The following is a 15,875-nucleotide window of genomic DNA, read 5'->3' as shown; positions in this document are numbered from 1 at the left end:
AAAAAAAAGAAAGAAAGAAATGCAGAAGCCATGAACAAAGTTTGAAAGGTTTCTATACGCAAAACTTAAAATTTTCTATGCCAAAAAGAACCATAAAATTAGAAATAGCAAACTGGGGACTAGATCTGTGATGTTTCCAAAAGGGCCAATATCATTAGTATAGGCCAGGCACAGTGGCTCACGCCTGTAATCCTAGCACTTTGAGAGGCCAAAGTGGGTGGATCATTTGGGGTCCCGAGTTCAAGACAAATCTGGCCACATGGTGAAACCCATTCTCTACTAAAAATACAAAAATTTAGCCGGGCATGGTGGCACACACTTGTAACCTCAGCTGCTCAGGAGGTTAAGGCACAAGAATTGCTTTAACCCAGGAGGCAGAGGTTGCAATGAGCTGAGATCGTGCCACTGCACTCCAGCCTAGGCAACAGAGTATGACCTTATCTCAAAAAAAAAAATCATTATTAATATAAAAAGAGATTTTACATATCAAAAAGATATGCATGAGCACTCATTAAAATATGAGGAAAGGATATAAGCAGATAATTCACAAAAAAAGAAATGGCAGTTACCCAGTAAGCATTGTTAAAAGATAAATTTTGATGCATTTAAAATTTTTAAGAGTTTATTTGAGCAGATGGTGATTTATATGTATATATTTGAGACTGAGTCTCACTCTGTAGCCCAGGCTGGAGTGCAGTGGTGCGATCTTGGCTCACTGCAACCTCCACCTCCCAGGTTCAAGCGATTATCCCACCTCAGTCTCCCAAATAGCTGGGATTATAGACCCTCCAGGCTAATTTTTTGTATTTTTAGTAGAGATAGGGTTTCACCATGGTGACCAGGCTGGTCTCGAACTCCTGACCTCAAGTGATCTTCCTGCCTTGGACTCCCAAAGTGCTAGGATTACAGGCGTGAGCCCCTAAGCCCAAACAACAGTGATTTATTAATCAGGCAACAATGAGGGGAACAAAAGGAGGCTTTTATAGGGTGAATGCAAAAGCAAAGCAAAGCAAATATTTGATTGGCTAAAGTGGAGCAGTAACTTCACTTGGATCATTCCAGTGGAAAGTCCCTGCTTAAGAGGTTAGTTGACAGTTTCTGGTTGGCTCCTAGAATATGATCTTTTACCCTGAGTTAGGTTTCAGTTTGCTTGTGTAGGAACTCAGGGCACTGGGACCACCTCATTCTAATGGCCTCCTAATTATTTTAACAGCATGGGAAAAGCTGTGCCTCACTGAGAATTTTAATATCCAAATACCATGGCAATGATTTGGTCACTCAGACTGGCAGAGACTGTCAGAGTCATGGATTCAGATACCGTCTCTCTGCACTGCTAGAAGTCTAAATGGTACAGCCTTCTGGGGAAGAAGTTGGCAGGATGTGATTCTAAATTGACACAGCCTGTGTACTCACAGGCAATTATTTCGAGACATAATCAGCCAACTGAATAATGAGTTCTTGACTGATACAATATAATTTATAAAGCAGATAGCTTTGGAAACTAAATGGAAACAGGAGGAAACTGGTAAAGATGTTTTTTTACATTCAAATACTGAAATGCCATACAGTGAGTTAAACTCATGTTCTTGAAAAATGCATAGAAGAAAATATAAAATACAGTGAATGAAGCAAATTATATTTTAAAGTTCAATTCTGTTTTTCTTTATAATATTTCTCTTGTTTATTTCATAATAAAAATGCTTGAAGGAGAAATAACAAAATACTATCAGTACCAACCGGGTGTGGTCGGCTCACACCTGTAATCCCAATGCTTTGGGAGGTCAAGGTCAAGATCACTTGAGGTCAGGAGTTCAAGACCAACCTGGCCAAATGGTGAAACCCAGTCTCTACCAAAATTGCAAAAATTAGCCAGGCATGGTAGAGCACACCTGTAGTCCCAACTACTCAGGAGGCTGAAGCAGAAGAATTGCTTGAACCCAAGAGGCAGAACCAGAGAGGCAGAGGTTGCAATGAGCTGAAATCACGATTCCAGCATGGGTGACAGAGTAAGACTCTGTCTTAAAAAAAAAAGTTATGAGTATTTCTCTCTGGGACATAGGGTTGCATGATTTTTAAAATTTTCTTCTTTGTGTTCTTTGTTCCTCAAATATTCTACAACAAAACACAGAAAAAAATGAAGCTCATAAAGATGTAGCTATAGATACAAAGTATTTAACAGTAAATAACATTCTGAATAAAATAAAATTATGTGACTTACATATAACCCAGCAATCTATACAAGAGAAATGAATATATGTCCACATATATTCATTTCTTGTGCAGGAATGTTCTTGGCATCTTTATTCACAATAGCAAAAAACAGAAACAACCAAATGCCCATCAAATGGTAAATAGATCAACAAAATATAGGCTATCCATACAATGGAATATTATTTGGCCATAAAAAGGAATGATGCACTGACACATGGATGAGCCTCAAAAACACTGCTCGGTGCAAGAAGCCAGACACAAAAGGTCACATATTGTATGATGCCATTTATATGAAATGTCCGGAAAAGGCGAATCCACAGTAAGGAAGTGGTTGACCAGGGCTTGGGGAAGAAATGGGGAGTGAGATTTCATTTTTAGGGTGATGAGAGTTCTAAAATTAGATCGTGGTGATGTTGGACAACTCTGTAAATATACGAAAATTCATTGACTTGTACATTTTAAATGGATGGATTTTGTGGTCTAAAGATTATCTCAGAAAAGCTGTTATTTTGCTTTCTTTTTCTTTTCATCTTTTTACATTTTTTAGTGAGAAAGTGCCTGCAGAAAAGCTGTTATTTTTAATAATTAAAAAATAAAATTGGTTTTGTTATTTTTCCCACAGTACACATACTAATGCAGCCAAGACCCAGTTGCAACAAAACTATATCTACAGATTCATCAGGTTGCTAATTATATCATGTTTTCTTTCTTTTTTTTCTGGAAATTAGAAATACGATTATAAAATGTAGGTGGGGACACAGGTAAACTAAAATACATTAGCAGAATCCAAGATATTTGTGTTACATGTCATTATCTCTTAGAGGTAACACTGCCATCTTTACCTCTACCCTCTGTAGACAGTTTTAAACATTTAAACAGATGAAGTTATGCAGTATGTACTCAGATATCTAGCTTTTCTTTTTTTGCTCAGTATTTATTAATATTCATTCTTTATGATGTTAATAAAAATTCAGGCCGAGCACAGTGGCTCACACCTGCAATCCCAGCACTTTGGAAGGCCGAGGCGGGTGGATTACTTGAGGTCAGGAGTTCGAGACCAGCCTGACCAATTGGAGAAACTCCGTCTCTATTAAAAATGCAAAAACTAGCTGGGCATGATATCAGGCACCTGTAATTCCAGCTACTTGGGAGGCTGAGGCAGGAGAATCGCTTGAACCTGGAAGGTGAAGGTTTCAGTGAGCCAAGATCACACCACTGCACTCCAGCTTGAGTAACAGAGCAAGACTCTGTCTCAAAAAAAATTTTTTTTTTTTTTTTGAGACGGAGTTTCGCTCTTGTTACCCAGGCTGGAGTGCAATGGCGCGATCTCGGCTCACCGCAACCTCCACCTCCTGGGTTCAGGCAATTCTCCTGCCTCAGCCTCCTGAGTAGCTGGGATTACAGGCACGTGCCACCATGCCCAGCTAATTTTTCGTAGTTTTTAGTAGAGACGGGGTTTCACCATGTTGACCAGGATGGTCTCGATCTCTTGACCTCGTGATCCACCCGCCTCGGCCTCCCAAAGTGCTGGGATTACAGGCTTGAGCCACCGCGCCCGGCCCTCAAAAATTTTTTAAAATAAAATAATAGCCAGGCGTCATGGCTCATGCCTATAATCCCAGCACTTTGGGAGGCTGAGGCAGGCGGATCATGAGGACAGGAGTTTGAGACCATCCTGGCCAACAAAGTGAAACCCCATCTCTACTAAAAATACAAAAAAATTAGCGGGGCATGGTGGCAGGCACTTATAATCCCAGCTACTTGGGAGGCTGAAGCAGGAGAATTACTTGAACCTGGGAGGCAGAGGTTGCAGTAAGCTGAGATTGTGCCACTGCACTCCAGCCTGGGCGACAGTCTGAGACTCTGTCTAAAAATAATAATAAATAATAAAAATTCAATCTGTCTTTCATTGAAAAAAAAATGCATGGCTAAAATATGATGGTTTGGGAGGCCGAGGCAAGAGGATTGCTTGAGCTCAGGAGTTGGAAACCAGCCTAGGCAACATAGTGAGACTTGTCTCTACTTAAAAAAAAAAAAAGAAAACATTAGCTAGGCATTGTGGTGTGCACCTGTAGTCTCAGCTACTTGCTGGGGGCTAAAGTAGGAGGATCACTTGAACCTGGGAGGGAGAGGCTGCAGTCAGCTATGATCGCGCCACTGCACTCCAGTCTGCATCACAGAACAAGATTCTGTCTCCAAAAAATTTTTTTTTAATTTTTAAAATGTGATGGACCTCTGTAATAAATGGGGCCTTTGTTTCTTCATGGACTTTCTCACTCTAAGAGGGTCTGAACCACATGGACTTATGTTTAGAGCTCGCAGCAGGCCAGGAACTATGTAATCGAATGAACCTGGTCTTAATCTAGTACTGATTCAGGTTCACCAAGGGGATGCAAGCATATGGCTTCAAGTCTTCTGGAATAATAATAAAATGTTTAGGGGAGTATCTGGCTCCTACCACCCTTGTCCTGAATGAGGCTCAAGGTGTGATCTGCCTTGCAGGAGGGCATCCTTTACCCAAGGGCTGCCATCAGGTGTCCCTTCTTGAGTGTTGACAAATGTGGGAGACAGTAGGGCTTAGGCATGAAACACACGGGCTCTGCAGTCGTGCAGACCTGTGTTCAAACCCTGCCTCCCCCACATAGTACTTGAGACTTTGGACAAACTACTTCGCCTCTCCTAACCTCAATTTTCTCATCTGTAAAGTGAGTGTAATAATGGTACATACTTTGTGAAGCTCTGCAGATTAAATGGGATAATGGCTTTAAAGCTCAGTGCCTGGCACATAGTAAATTCTCCCAAAATGTCAGCTGTTATTATTTGTAGTAGTAATATTATTCTGGCTAAGAATGCCTTTGACTTTAAGTATCCAGCATCATGGCAGTATTCATACTGGCTATTTATAAAGAACTAGCAGATAGGATACTATTCTTGTTGCCTGTTTTTCATTAATTACAGTCATCTAAGTATTATCTCTAACAAAAATGAGTTGCTGTTGTTTTCATTGCAGACAGTTGCATCTATAAAAAGGTTTGCCCCTTTAATGGTGGCTCTTTTTTGGTTCAACCCTCTGCGTCAGATTTCCAGTTCTGTTGGAACCAGGCTCCCTATGCAATTGGTAAGAAAAATCTTTATTGTAACGCTTTCCCCCTTCATAGATACGTGTGAACTATTCAATCCTATGTAAGCAGAGAACTGGCTTACTGCGAAATTGCCATAAATTATGTACGTATGATCAGTATTCAGAGTGTTCTTTCTCTTTTTCATTTTTTTAAATTTTGTTTCCCTTTTGGGACTATTGTCTTCTACTGTTCCTCTTTGTTTTTCTCAGTGCCTCTAAGCACGTATGCATTTGACAGCAATTAAATGTCATTTTTCAGTACTTGGTTATCATTCAGTACCTCAGTTCATTTCTGGGCCTCACTTTCCTTTTCCTAAAATTCAAGACCTAAGGTCTCAACCTCAAAATGCTGACAGACCTGGGGGAGAAGCACAGTGCTTAAAGTGCCACTAGTATATGCTTCATAGAAACTCAGGTAGCTGCCTGCCACTAAAATGTCAGCACATGAGCCATGATGCTTTGTGTTTGTGATTCAAGATCCACAACTGGGCATTGCCTTTTGAGACTCAGATCAGAACCAAGAATGTTCTAGTTCATTCTTTTGTCCTCACAATAAAACTATGTGTTAATAGGTCCAAAGGACAGCATTTTGAGAGGAGGGACCGACCTAAGATCCTGGGAGAACCAGTCAGGCTTGATGACAGATTCAATCTGGTAGACAGGGGAGGGAGGTTTTGAACCACATTGCTGCAGGGGCTTGTAAGTCATGGCTAGGGGCACAGATATGGTAGACAGAGTCACAAGGAAAGCCAGGAGAGCAGAGGAGCTCATCAGTGGAGAGAGTGCAGAGAGCCAGTGCAAAGGAGGGACAACACGGAGTGCCAGGAAGAAAGAGGCGTGCCACAGGGCAGCCGAGGCAGGAACAGCACCGGGAAGCCAGTATGTCATCCAAGTCATTTCAAGCACAGGGGCTGGTCCTTAATAACAGCAAACCCACCCAAGGGACACTGTGAGGGCCAGTAAGGAATAAGATTCAGCCCCTGCTCAGATACACAGCAAGAGGAGCACAGAGGAGGAGCAAGGAGCATTGAGGGACATCAGGGCTGGGCCTTGAAGAGCAACCAAAGGGAAGGGTCTCAGGCAGGATGGCCTGGGCTTGCAGAGAGAATGCCAGGCTGGCATCTGGACAACAAAAGGGACTCCTCACAGGGCTTTGGTAAGTGAGCTGCCTTGCTGGAAGATCAGGCAATGGGATTTCCATAGGGGAAAATAGCAACGAGCTTGGTGACAGTGCATACCTCCTGGGAGGCACAGTATGGCAACTGAGGAGAGGCTGTCTTGGGAGCCAAGGCTACCTTAGGATCAGGGCAACATGCACATGTGAAGGAGGGAGAGAAGCTGCCAGAGGAATGAGAGAGATGGAAGTTTCTAGAGAAGTGAGCATGAGCGTGACTGTGATACAATCATAGCCCATCCGCAGCTACCGAGCCAGCAGTGGGAGGTGACACTCCCATTCTCTTGCAGTCTGTGCTTTCCCATATCTCCTGGCCTTCACCACCGACTCTATGGAGATCCGCCTGGTGGTGAATGGGAACCTGGTCCACACGGCAGTCGTGCCGCAACTGCAGCTGGTGGCCTCCAGGGTGAGTAGGACTGGGATTTTATCTCTGAGCAGTTTGAGGGGTGCCCAGCACTGTGGGATTTCAGGTGAGCACAGAAGCTACCTCTTGTCAAGTTAGGCTGATGATGACGTGTCAAAATGCCAGAATGAGATGGAAAGCCTGAAACCAGGCTGATGTTGGGTTTTCATATGTGATTTCCGTGAGCTTTCAAAACACTCCTCAGTTTTGTTAATATTTATTTGGTGCTGGTGGCAGCCGGGGGGTACTTAGTTGAAAAGAGATATCCCCAATCAGAGACTGGGTCAGTTATTCATGTCACCGCGGCCCTGAAAGACAATCCGAGTCTAGAAAAGTCAGAGTTTGCAATCTTTTTTCCTTTTCCACCCTCTGCCCTCAATTTGAATTCATATCCTATGAAACATGACTAATTGACTAATCTATGCCTCATAACCCAGAGCTAGAGCAAAATGGAGGGATGCAGGACAAAGATGCCCCTTCTAAGATGTCTTTTGTCACTGGCACATAATCTGGGGTTATTGTTCTAGTCCCCTCCCGAGTGAGCCCCACAAAATCCTCCCCAGCCCTGCCAGCTGGGCTGGCTCCCCTGCTGTGTCCCCTGTTCCCTTCCCTGGTCCTGATATCTGTCACTTTTAGTGGTGGGTGAGTGCTTATTTGTTCATCTTTGCTGCTGCACTGATGGTTCTGTGAGAGCAGGGGCCGTGCTGTCTTACTCCCTATCATAACTCCAGTGGTGTGCTCAGTGCTCTGGTCCACCAGTGCTCTGGAAAACGTGTGTATGTGCACATATGTGCATATATGTATTATATGTGTGTACATATGTGCATGTGCGTATTATATATGTGTACATTAATTGACTATAAATAGCTTACAATTTACAAATAATAAATATACAGTGTTGTTTATCATAAAAATCCACTTAGCCAATTGGTTCTTACAAAATGCTTTTGTTGGCCAGGCGTGGTGGCTTACGCCTGTAATCCTAGCACTTTGGGAGACCAAGGTGGGTGGATCACCTGAGGTCAGGAGTTCAAGACCAGCCTGGCCATCATGGTGAAACCCCATCTTTAAAAGAAAAATGCTTTTGTTAATATTTGCTGAACTCTTGTATCCATAGCCAACCTGTAGTTGCAGTTCAACCATAATTTTACACTTGGAGTTATATCTCAATCCACTCATTTTGTTCCAGTGTTTATTGTCATTTAATCTGATATATGATCTGCTATAAAACTATTTTTCACCTTCATGCAACTCACAGTCATTAAAATGAAACTTCTTTCAGCTTCTGTACCAGACTAAACACACTTCCATATTCCATGTTCATTACTAATATTTTCTCCACGACTGTAAGTCTAGACAGTCAACAAAACAACAAATCGAAGTCGAACTGATAGTCTTCGCTGGTTTCCATGGTGTAAATAGTCCCTCCATGATTGATTTCAAGCTTCTAGTGTGATGCCACTGCAGGTGGTGTTGGGGAGATGTACATTATCCTCCATGGTGCAGTATCTCTCCCCCAAGCCCTACACAGACACTGTTGGTGTCAGTAACTCCAGAGCAGATGTAATAGTAAGTGCAATCAAATAATTAGGAATGGTTGAATTTGGATATTTAGGGCCTTTGTTGATTTAGGTTTGTATAATTTAATTTATAATCATGTGTGTTTAATAGCCAGTTGGCAAAATTCCTGAAAATTGGATCTCATAAGTCACATCCAGCGCACCACTGCTGTTAGCACCAGCGCCAGCGCATTGTGGGTGTGCATGAGTATCTGCTGAATCAGTGAATGAATAATCCATTTCCCCATCTGCCAAATGGGCCTAACTGAATCCCTAAGATATTTCTAGTTCTAACACTCCAGGTGTCTGAAATTCCCGTTAGGGAAGTGTTTGCTGTGTTTGTGATTGTAGAAGATGTGTGGTGGAACACTTGACTAGTTTCTATTGTGGATCAACAAATAGATGAGAAAAAGTGGTGGGGGGTGGAATACTCAGGAAGAGTGTAACTAGCCACACTGGGCTTTCCTCTGGAAGGCTCCCTCCATCCCTTCCCCGGCATCGAGTACTGTACCGCATGCTTCAAGGATAGGACCAGTTGGAGGGTTGGCAGTGATGGCAGGAGGGCCAGTGGATGCAAGGCCTAGAACACCAGCAGACCAGTAATGCTTTCTCTTTCTTTCTAGTCGGATATATACTTCACAGCAACTGCAGCTGTGAATGAGGTCTCATCTGGAGGCAGCTCCAAGGGGGCCAGTGCCCGCAATTCTCCTCAGACACCCCCGGGCCGAGATACTCCAGTATTTCCTTCTTCCCTGGGGGAAGGTGAAGTCCAAGTTTTACTGTTTTATTCATATTTTTAATCCACTCTAATTTCTCTAGTTCATTGTCTAATATCTACATGTGATTACTGCTTTAAAAATTTATTTAAAGCCATTAAAAAAAAGAAATGTTGCAATCTGAATGCATTGGTTGGGTTCTTTAGAAACTTGTGATAACAACAACAAAACTCCACTGTAAAAGAAAAAAACATTAGGCTAGGCACCATGGTTCATACCTGTAATCTCAGCACTTTGGCGGGCTGAGGCAGATAGATCGCTTGAGCCAAGGAGTTCAAGACCAGCTAGCTAGGCAACATGGCAAAACGCTGTCTCTAAAAAAAAAATACAAGAACTAGCTGGGTCTGGTAGCATATGCCTGTAGTTTCAGCTACCTAGGAGGCTGAGGTGAGAGGATCACCTGATCACCAGAGGTCAAGACTGCATTGAGCCATGATTGCACCTCTAAAATTAAATTAGCTGGCTATGGCGGCATGCATCTGTGGTCCCAGCTACTCAGGAGGCTGAGGTGATAGGATCACTTGAGCCTGAGAGGTCAAGGTTGCAGGGAGTCGTGATTGCATCATTGCACTCCAGCCTGGGCCACAGAACAAGACCTTGTCTCAACAACAACAAAAAAGTCAGTGGGGAGGAGGAAGTTAAAGGCTATAGAGTTTCTAACTTGCAACAGCAGTTATTTTTCCTTCAGGGCTGTTAACAGTACTGGGTTTTGATAGCTAAAAGAATAAAGTCATCAAGCCCAGACATTCCTCAGTACATGCAGTCTTTCACTCTATCTGGCTTTGCCTGCGAACCCCAGAGGCCTGTGCTGTGGTTACCTCACCTCTTTGAACACAGCACTTTTCATAAATTTTTACCACATCATTTGTCTTTACTGCACACAGTTAAGATAAAACACAGAAGTCCCTAAGCAGGGCAGCTTTTTGCTTTTCTTGTCTAGTGTTTTTTTTACTGTGCAGTCACGAGTGCATTTTACCTAATTTACACATGAAAATGCTCTTAGAAAACGCAAAGCTATCACATACGCTCAAATAAGTGCTCCCCACGAGCCCTCCCAGTGGGACATTAGAGATCAGTGTGTGACATAAAGTCTTTCTTCATGCTATGTTAAGGAACAAGAAATTATTCTCTTGATAATAATCTGAACTTTTGTTAAAGTTCTGATGTTCTTTTTGAAATCACATTTCAGGTGAAATTCAATCAAAAAATCTGTACAAGATTCCACTTAGAAACCTCGTGGGCAGAAGCATCGAGCGACCTCTGAAGTCGCCCTTAGTCTCCAAGGTCATCACCCCACCCACTCCCATCAGTGTGGGCCTCGCTGCCATTCCTGTCACGCACTCCTTGTCCCTGTCTCGCATGGAGATCAAAGAAATAGCAAGCAGGACCCGCAGGGAACTACTGGGTAATGGTTTTCAGTCCTGGTTTCCACTGTCTCTGAACAGACCAACTGGTTTTACCTTTGTATATGAATTGTCCTCAAAAACAGTGAGTTTCAAAGGAAACTTTCCATTTAAGAAGGGATTTATATTCTCATACATCTATACCAAGGAATACACTATAGTGTAGCCAGCAACAGTGATGTTGTTGATCTGTATTTATTGGTGTGGAAAGCTGCCCAAACCATGTGAAGGAAGGAAATGGGCAGTTCATAAAACACTGTGTCTAGTCTGATAATTAAAAAAATCAAAGTACCAGTATATGTATGATTTCCTACAAAGGTGTCTCAATGGATTTATATCCCACAGTTCACAGGCAACATTTTATGTCGGTATATCCCCAAGTGGAAATGTACCATGTTTTTACACATGTGTGTTCAGTTCCCTTATTACTTCTCCCAGCCCTAGACAGTGGGGGCAGGTCTGTGGACAGAACAGATTGTTGCAAGATATTTGTTGAGCTCTTTTCTCTCAGTATAAAGATGACACGGGCTCACACCTGTTATCCCAGCATTTTGGGAGAGGCTGAGGCAGGCAGATCACTTGAGGTCAGAAGTTCAAGACCAGCCTGGGTAACATGGCGAAACCACATCTCTACAAAAACTATTTAAAAATTAACTAGTCATTGTGGCATGCGCCTATAGCCCCAGCTAGCTACTCAAGAAACTGAGGCAAGAAAATCGATTGAGTCCTGGAGATCAAGGCAATAGGGAGCCATGATCATACCACTGCACTTCAGCCTGGGCAACAGAGTGACACCCTGTCTTTAAAAAAAAAAAAGATAAGAGGCCATACCAGAGAAACATACAGCCCCTGGTAAATGTGAAAATGTGAAAAGATTAGACTGTTAGAAACCTTTCTGTTCAGATTTGTGGAAACAAAATAAGAAAAAATGGAACTGACATATTAAACCAGTAAAAAGTGGTTTGAAAACTTAGATTGGGATCTGCATGACATAAAACTGTAGGGACAGTTGGCCTGAGCACATCGCTGCCCTGCAGTAATATTTCCTGAACAACTGGAGGAAAGGACCCAGGCCACTTGACAGGGCAGGCCTTGACACTAACAAAGTCCATTGGTTTTTGAAGTTGGTGCCTTCCACTGTTTTTAAAATAACGTATTGCTATTTTTAACACAGTCTTCCATATCAAAGCTTGATCTGCCCACCACTGTTTACAAACCACTGAGCTTTTGAAAAACGGAACCACTGAATTGGAGAATTACAGGGCTACCAGCAGTAGGACTGTAGATCATTCTCTCCTCATTAGGCTCTTTGAATCTCTAATTTTTTTTTTGCAATGTGTGTGTGCTTTATAATCAGAAAGGAAAAACCTTCTACCAACAAGAAAACCAATAATTTGAAAATATATATTTGATCATCTTTCTTCCTGACTCTTAACACAACAATGCACCAGTTCCCAACCAAGAAAAAATAAGGCTATTTTCTGTCTCCATGGCAGCCCTGTGGTAGTGACTCTTTGACCTATGATTCTCAATCCAGGCCTCTCGGACGAAGGTGGACCCAAGTCAGAAGGAACGCCAAAGGCCAAGTCCAAACCGCGGAAGCGGTTAGAAGAAAGCCAAGGAGGCCCCAAACCAGGGGCAGTGAGGTCATCTAGCAGTGACAGGTAAAGAGAAGGAGAGGCCGCTGCTTGAGGTGGTAGACCTGTGAGTCACAGCACTGCCTGGGAGGCCCCTTCTGTAGATTGATGATGCCACTAGTGGCCCCATTGCCAGCTGCAGCAGAGGGCCGGCAGCCTGCTTTTCTCTGAGGGTCCCCAGAGCCTCAGGCCTACCAGGGATGGGTCTAGACAAATGGGCACTCTTACCAGCAGTCAAATGCTCATTCAAATATATGATACCTGGCCAGGCATGGTGGCTGAACGTCTTTAATCCCAGCACTTTGGAAGGCCAAGGTGGGCAGATTACCCAAGGTCAGGAGTTCAAAACCAGGCTGGCTAACATGGTGAAACACTGTCTCTACTAAAAATACAAAAATTAGCTGGGCGTGGTGGCATATGCCTATGGTTCTAGCTACTTGAGAGGCTGAGGCAGAAGAATCACTTGAACATGAGAGATGGAAGCTGCAGTGAGCCAAGATCAGGCCTCTGCACTCCAGCAAGACTCTGTCTCAAAAAAAAACCACCAAAAAATATATATAAAAATATATATATGTATATTTTGTGTGTGTATATATATATATATATACACACACACACACATACACACACACACACACACACACACACACACACACACACACATAGAGAGGGAGAGGAAGAGAGACTTTTGACCAGTTGACATAGAGTTTTTAAAATAAAAATGCTGGCTAGACATGATGGCTCATGCCTGTAATCCCAACACTTTGGGAGGCCAAGAAGAGAAAGTCACTTGAGCCCAAGAGTTCAACCCCAGCCTCAGCAACACAGCAAGACCCATCTCTACAGAAAAAAAAAAAAAATAATAACTGGGTCTGGTGGCATGTGCCTGTAGTCACAGTTACTTGGGAGGCTAAGGCAAGAGGATCACTTCATCCTGGGAGGTCAAGGCTGCAGTGAGCCATGATCACGCCACTGTACTCCAGCCTGGGTAACAGAGCAAGAACCTGTCTCAAAAAAAGAACCACAACCACTTAGTAAGACTGCAGGGAAACAGGTACTCTCTATGCAGTAATGCAGTACTGGTAGCACATAAACAGTCCAGCCTTTCTGAATGGCAGGTCAGCATCACATGTCAATGAATAGTAGTTAAGTCACACTGATTTGTCCTATAAGATCTCTGTTGTCCTTCAAGCAACATCACACATGCTCCAGTGCGGAGAGTGATGGTTCATATGTCCAAACTTCATTCATTCACTCAACACATATTCTTGGAGTACCAGGGACTTAGTTGGGTGTTAAGATATGGAGAAGACTAAGCCCCCACCTGTTCCTTCAAGGGGTTCCCAGGCCAGTGGCAAAGACCAACAGGGGTCCAGACAATTTCTGCATTCTAGCATGGCAGGTGATGTGTAACGAAGATTGCCATCCAGCTCATACCTGGGGCAGGGAGGGTCTCAAACATCAAGGGAGGCTGAGCCTTCTCTCATAAGTCATAACCTGATAAGGCCCCTGCCCTCAGGGACTTTGCATTCTAGTGTAGGAAAACAGACAGCAAATAAGTAAGCAAATAAAATCATTTCAAATAGTGACAAGTACTATAAAGAAATTGAAAAGAAATAAGTGACGGGGCTGGCAGGTAGGTCTACTCTGAGAGAGGGGTCAAAGAAAGCTTTTTGAGGAAGTAGCATTGGGCTGGGCTTGGAATGAATGATAAGAAGCTAGGGGAACAGCCTTTCTGATAGCAAGGACCTCAGGGCAAGGGCCCTGAAGCAGGCCTAGCATGGCCAGTTAAAAGGCAGGAGGAAGAGTAGACAGGTTTCAGCATAGAGAACAGAGCCAGGAACTGTGTGAGGTCAAGAGTGGGCAGTGGCTGGGCCAGGTGGGCTTTTGCAGGCCAATGAGTATTTGTGGAATGCATTAACTCCCTGAGAAGTGGAAACCAATTTTGGTCAAATTAATTATGTAGCTATTGAGAGGGTCCTGAGGAGCTGGAGGAAACAGAGGGAGTCAGGGGTGGCCTAGGAGGCTGGAGGGGTCACAGACCCAGTCCCAGAACCTTGGCTGTGAGAATGAATTTCAGCCTGATCCTCAGGCCCTGGCCAGCCATGGGAGGGTTTTAAGCAGGGTGACATTATCTGGATTTGCACTTTAGAAAGGTAGGTAAATAATGCCTCACAAATACCTTCCATGTGTCACACACTCAAGCCTTTAATCCTCACAACCCCATGAGGTGATGGGGTGGCATTCCAGTGCTTCCCCACCTCTGCCACATAACAGTGGGGATTTGGGAAGCCAAGCTCATGAGCTCAGATGAGCAGGAAATTGCCAGAAAAAAAACAGGCCCAGTTCCATGGTGCTCCCACAGATCCTCTTACAGTGACTTGTCTCCTCTAGGATCCCATCAGGCTCCTTGGAAAGTGCTTCTACTTCTGAAGCCAACCCTGAAGAACACCACCACTTGGCCAGCTCTGACCAGGACCCTGTGGCAGACAGGGAGGGCAGCCCAGTCTCCGGCAGCAGCCCCTTCCAGCTCACGGCCTTCTCTGATGAAGACATTATTGACTTGAAGTAACAGAGTTCAAATCTCATTTGCCATCTTTAGTTTTCTTATTGAGGTTTATACTCTTTAAACAATTCTGATGTCATTTCTCAACAAAATGTGGCTTTTAGCCTGTCAGTGATCTATTGGACCAAACCTTCTGCACACTTGGCCAGTTTGGGTCCCTCTCTAATGTCTGGTGCCATCTTTCTTGATCTTTCTTTCTGTTCAGGAACCATCAGTCCCCTTGTAATAAAGGTGGTAGATTTCATTGAGGTTTTAGATTGAAACTTTGAATAAATCAAAAATATTCATTCTTATTTACTGCAACCTTCTATTTTATATTCTTAGAGGGAAAATTATTTTTTCATTACAGCTTTGATTTATGTCACAAAATGTGTTTCTTTTATAAAGAAAAGTTATTGTTTTTTAACTTTATTATAAGTAAGTTTTCTTTCTGCACCTTTGGCCTTGGTTCCTGTTTCAGTTCAATGTGATTGGAACCAGCTGCATTCCTGCCTATAGACTTGATAAAAGCTGAATGGTTAGATCTTAGAAGCTCCTCCTTTTTCCCTGCATCTCATGAAAAATATTAAGGTGTAGGAGCTTGTCAGAAGTCTTCAGATTACTTTGTGTGGTTTACTGTTACTCGGCAATAATGTAACCAGAGAACAGCTACTCCTTGCGGTTAAAAGTATTCTCATTGTAATCCCAGGGCTTTGGGAGGCCGAGGTGGAAGGAACACTGAGTCCAGAAGTTCAAGGCTGCAGTGAGCTACGATTGCACCACTATACTCCAGCCTGGCCGACAGAGGGAGAGCCTGTCTCAAAAAAAAAAAAAAAAAAAAAGGCAGGGCATGGTGGCTCATACCTGTAATCCCAACACTTTGGAAGGCCAAGGTGGGTGGATCACCTGAGATTGAGAATTCAAGACCAACCTGACCAACATGGAGAAACCCTGTCTCTACTAAAAAAAAACAAAGAAAAAAAAATACAAACATTGGCTGGGTGTGGTGGCGCATGCCTGTAATCCCAGCTACTTGGGAGGCT

At 43.3% G+C, this 15,875-nt stretch overlaps 1 protein-coding gene and 1 long non-coding RNA gene across 5 annotated transcripts in view; both read left to right on the top strand.

Annotated features, from left to right (window-relative positions):
• The window catches only part of LOC119474182, an 11,107-nt gene extending 8,009 nt beyond the window's left edge, over positions 1–3,098 (top strand). Inside the window, exon 3 of the long non-coding RNA XR_005203473.1 lies at positions 2,834–3,098. This is a non-coding gene — a long non-coding RNA (uncharacterized LOC119474182). The remainder of the gene's footprint in view (positions 1–2,833) is intronic.
• The window catches only part of GARNL3 (GTPase activating Rap/RanGAP domain like 3), a 179,976-nt gene extending 164,830 nt beyond the window's left edge, over positions 1–15,146 (top strand). For all 4 annotated transcript variants that reach the window (XM_037745914.1, XM_017549106.2, XM_037745916.1 and 1 more), the window contains 6 exons: positions 5,222–5,329; positions 6,797–6,915; positions 9,095–9,233; positions 10,437–10,652; positions 12,188–12,314; positions 14,682–15,146. In XM_037745914.1, coding sequence (XP_037601842.1) covers positions 5,222–5,329; positions 6,797–6,915; positions 9,095–9,233; positions 10,437–10,652; positions 12,188–12,314; positions 14,682–14,859 — 887 coding nt within the window. In that variant the 3' untranslated portion in view covers positions 14,860–15,146. The remainder of the gene's footprint in view (positions 1–5,221; positions 5,330–6,796; positions 6,916–9,094; positions 9,234–10,436; positions 10,653–12,187; positions 12,315–14,681) is intronic.
• The last annotated feature ends 729 nt before the right edge of the window (positions 15,147–15,875 follow it).

Source organism: Cebus imitator, unplaced genomic scaffold (genome assembly GCF_001604975.1).
Source record: "Cebus imitator isolate Cc_AM_T3 unplaced genomic scaffold, Cebus_imitator-1.0 Scaffold216, whole genome shotgun sequence".
In the NCBI taxonomy this organism is placed as follows: domain Eukaryota; kingdom Metazoa; phylum Chordata; class Mammalia; order Primates; family Cebidae; genus Cebus; species Cebus imitator.
Note: the sequence above shows the minus strand (reverse complement) of the source record. Positions and strands in the feature narration are given on the sequence as shown.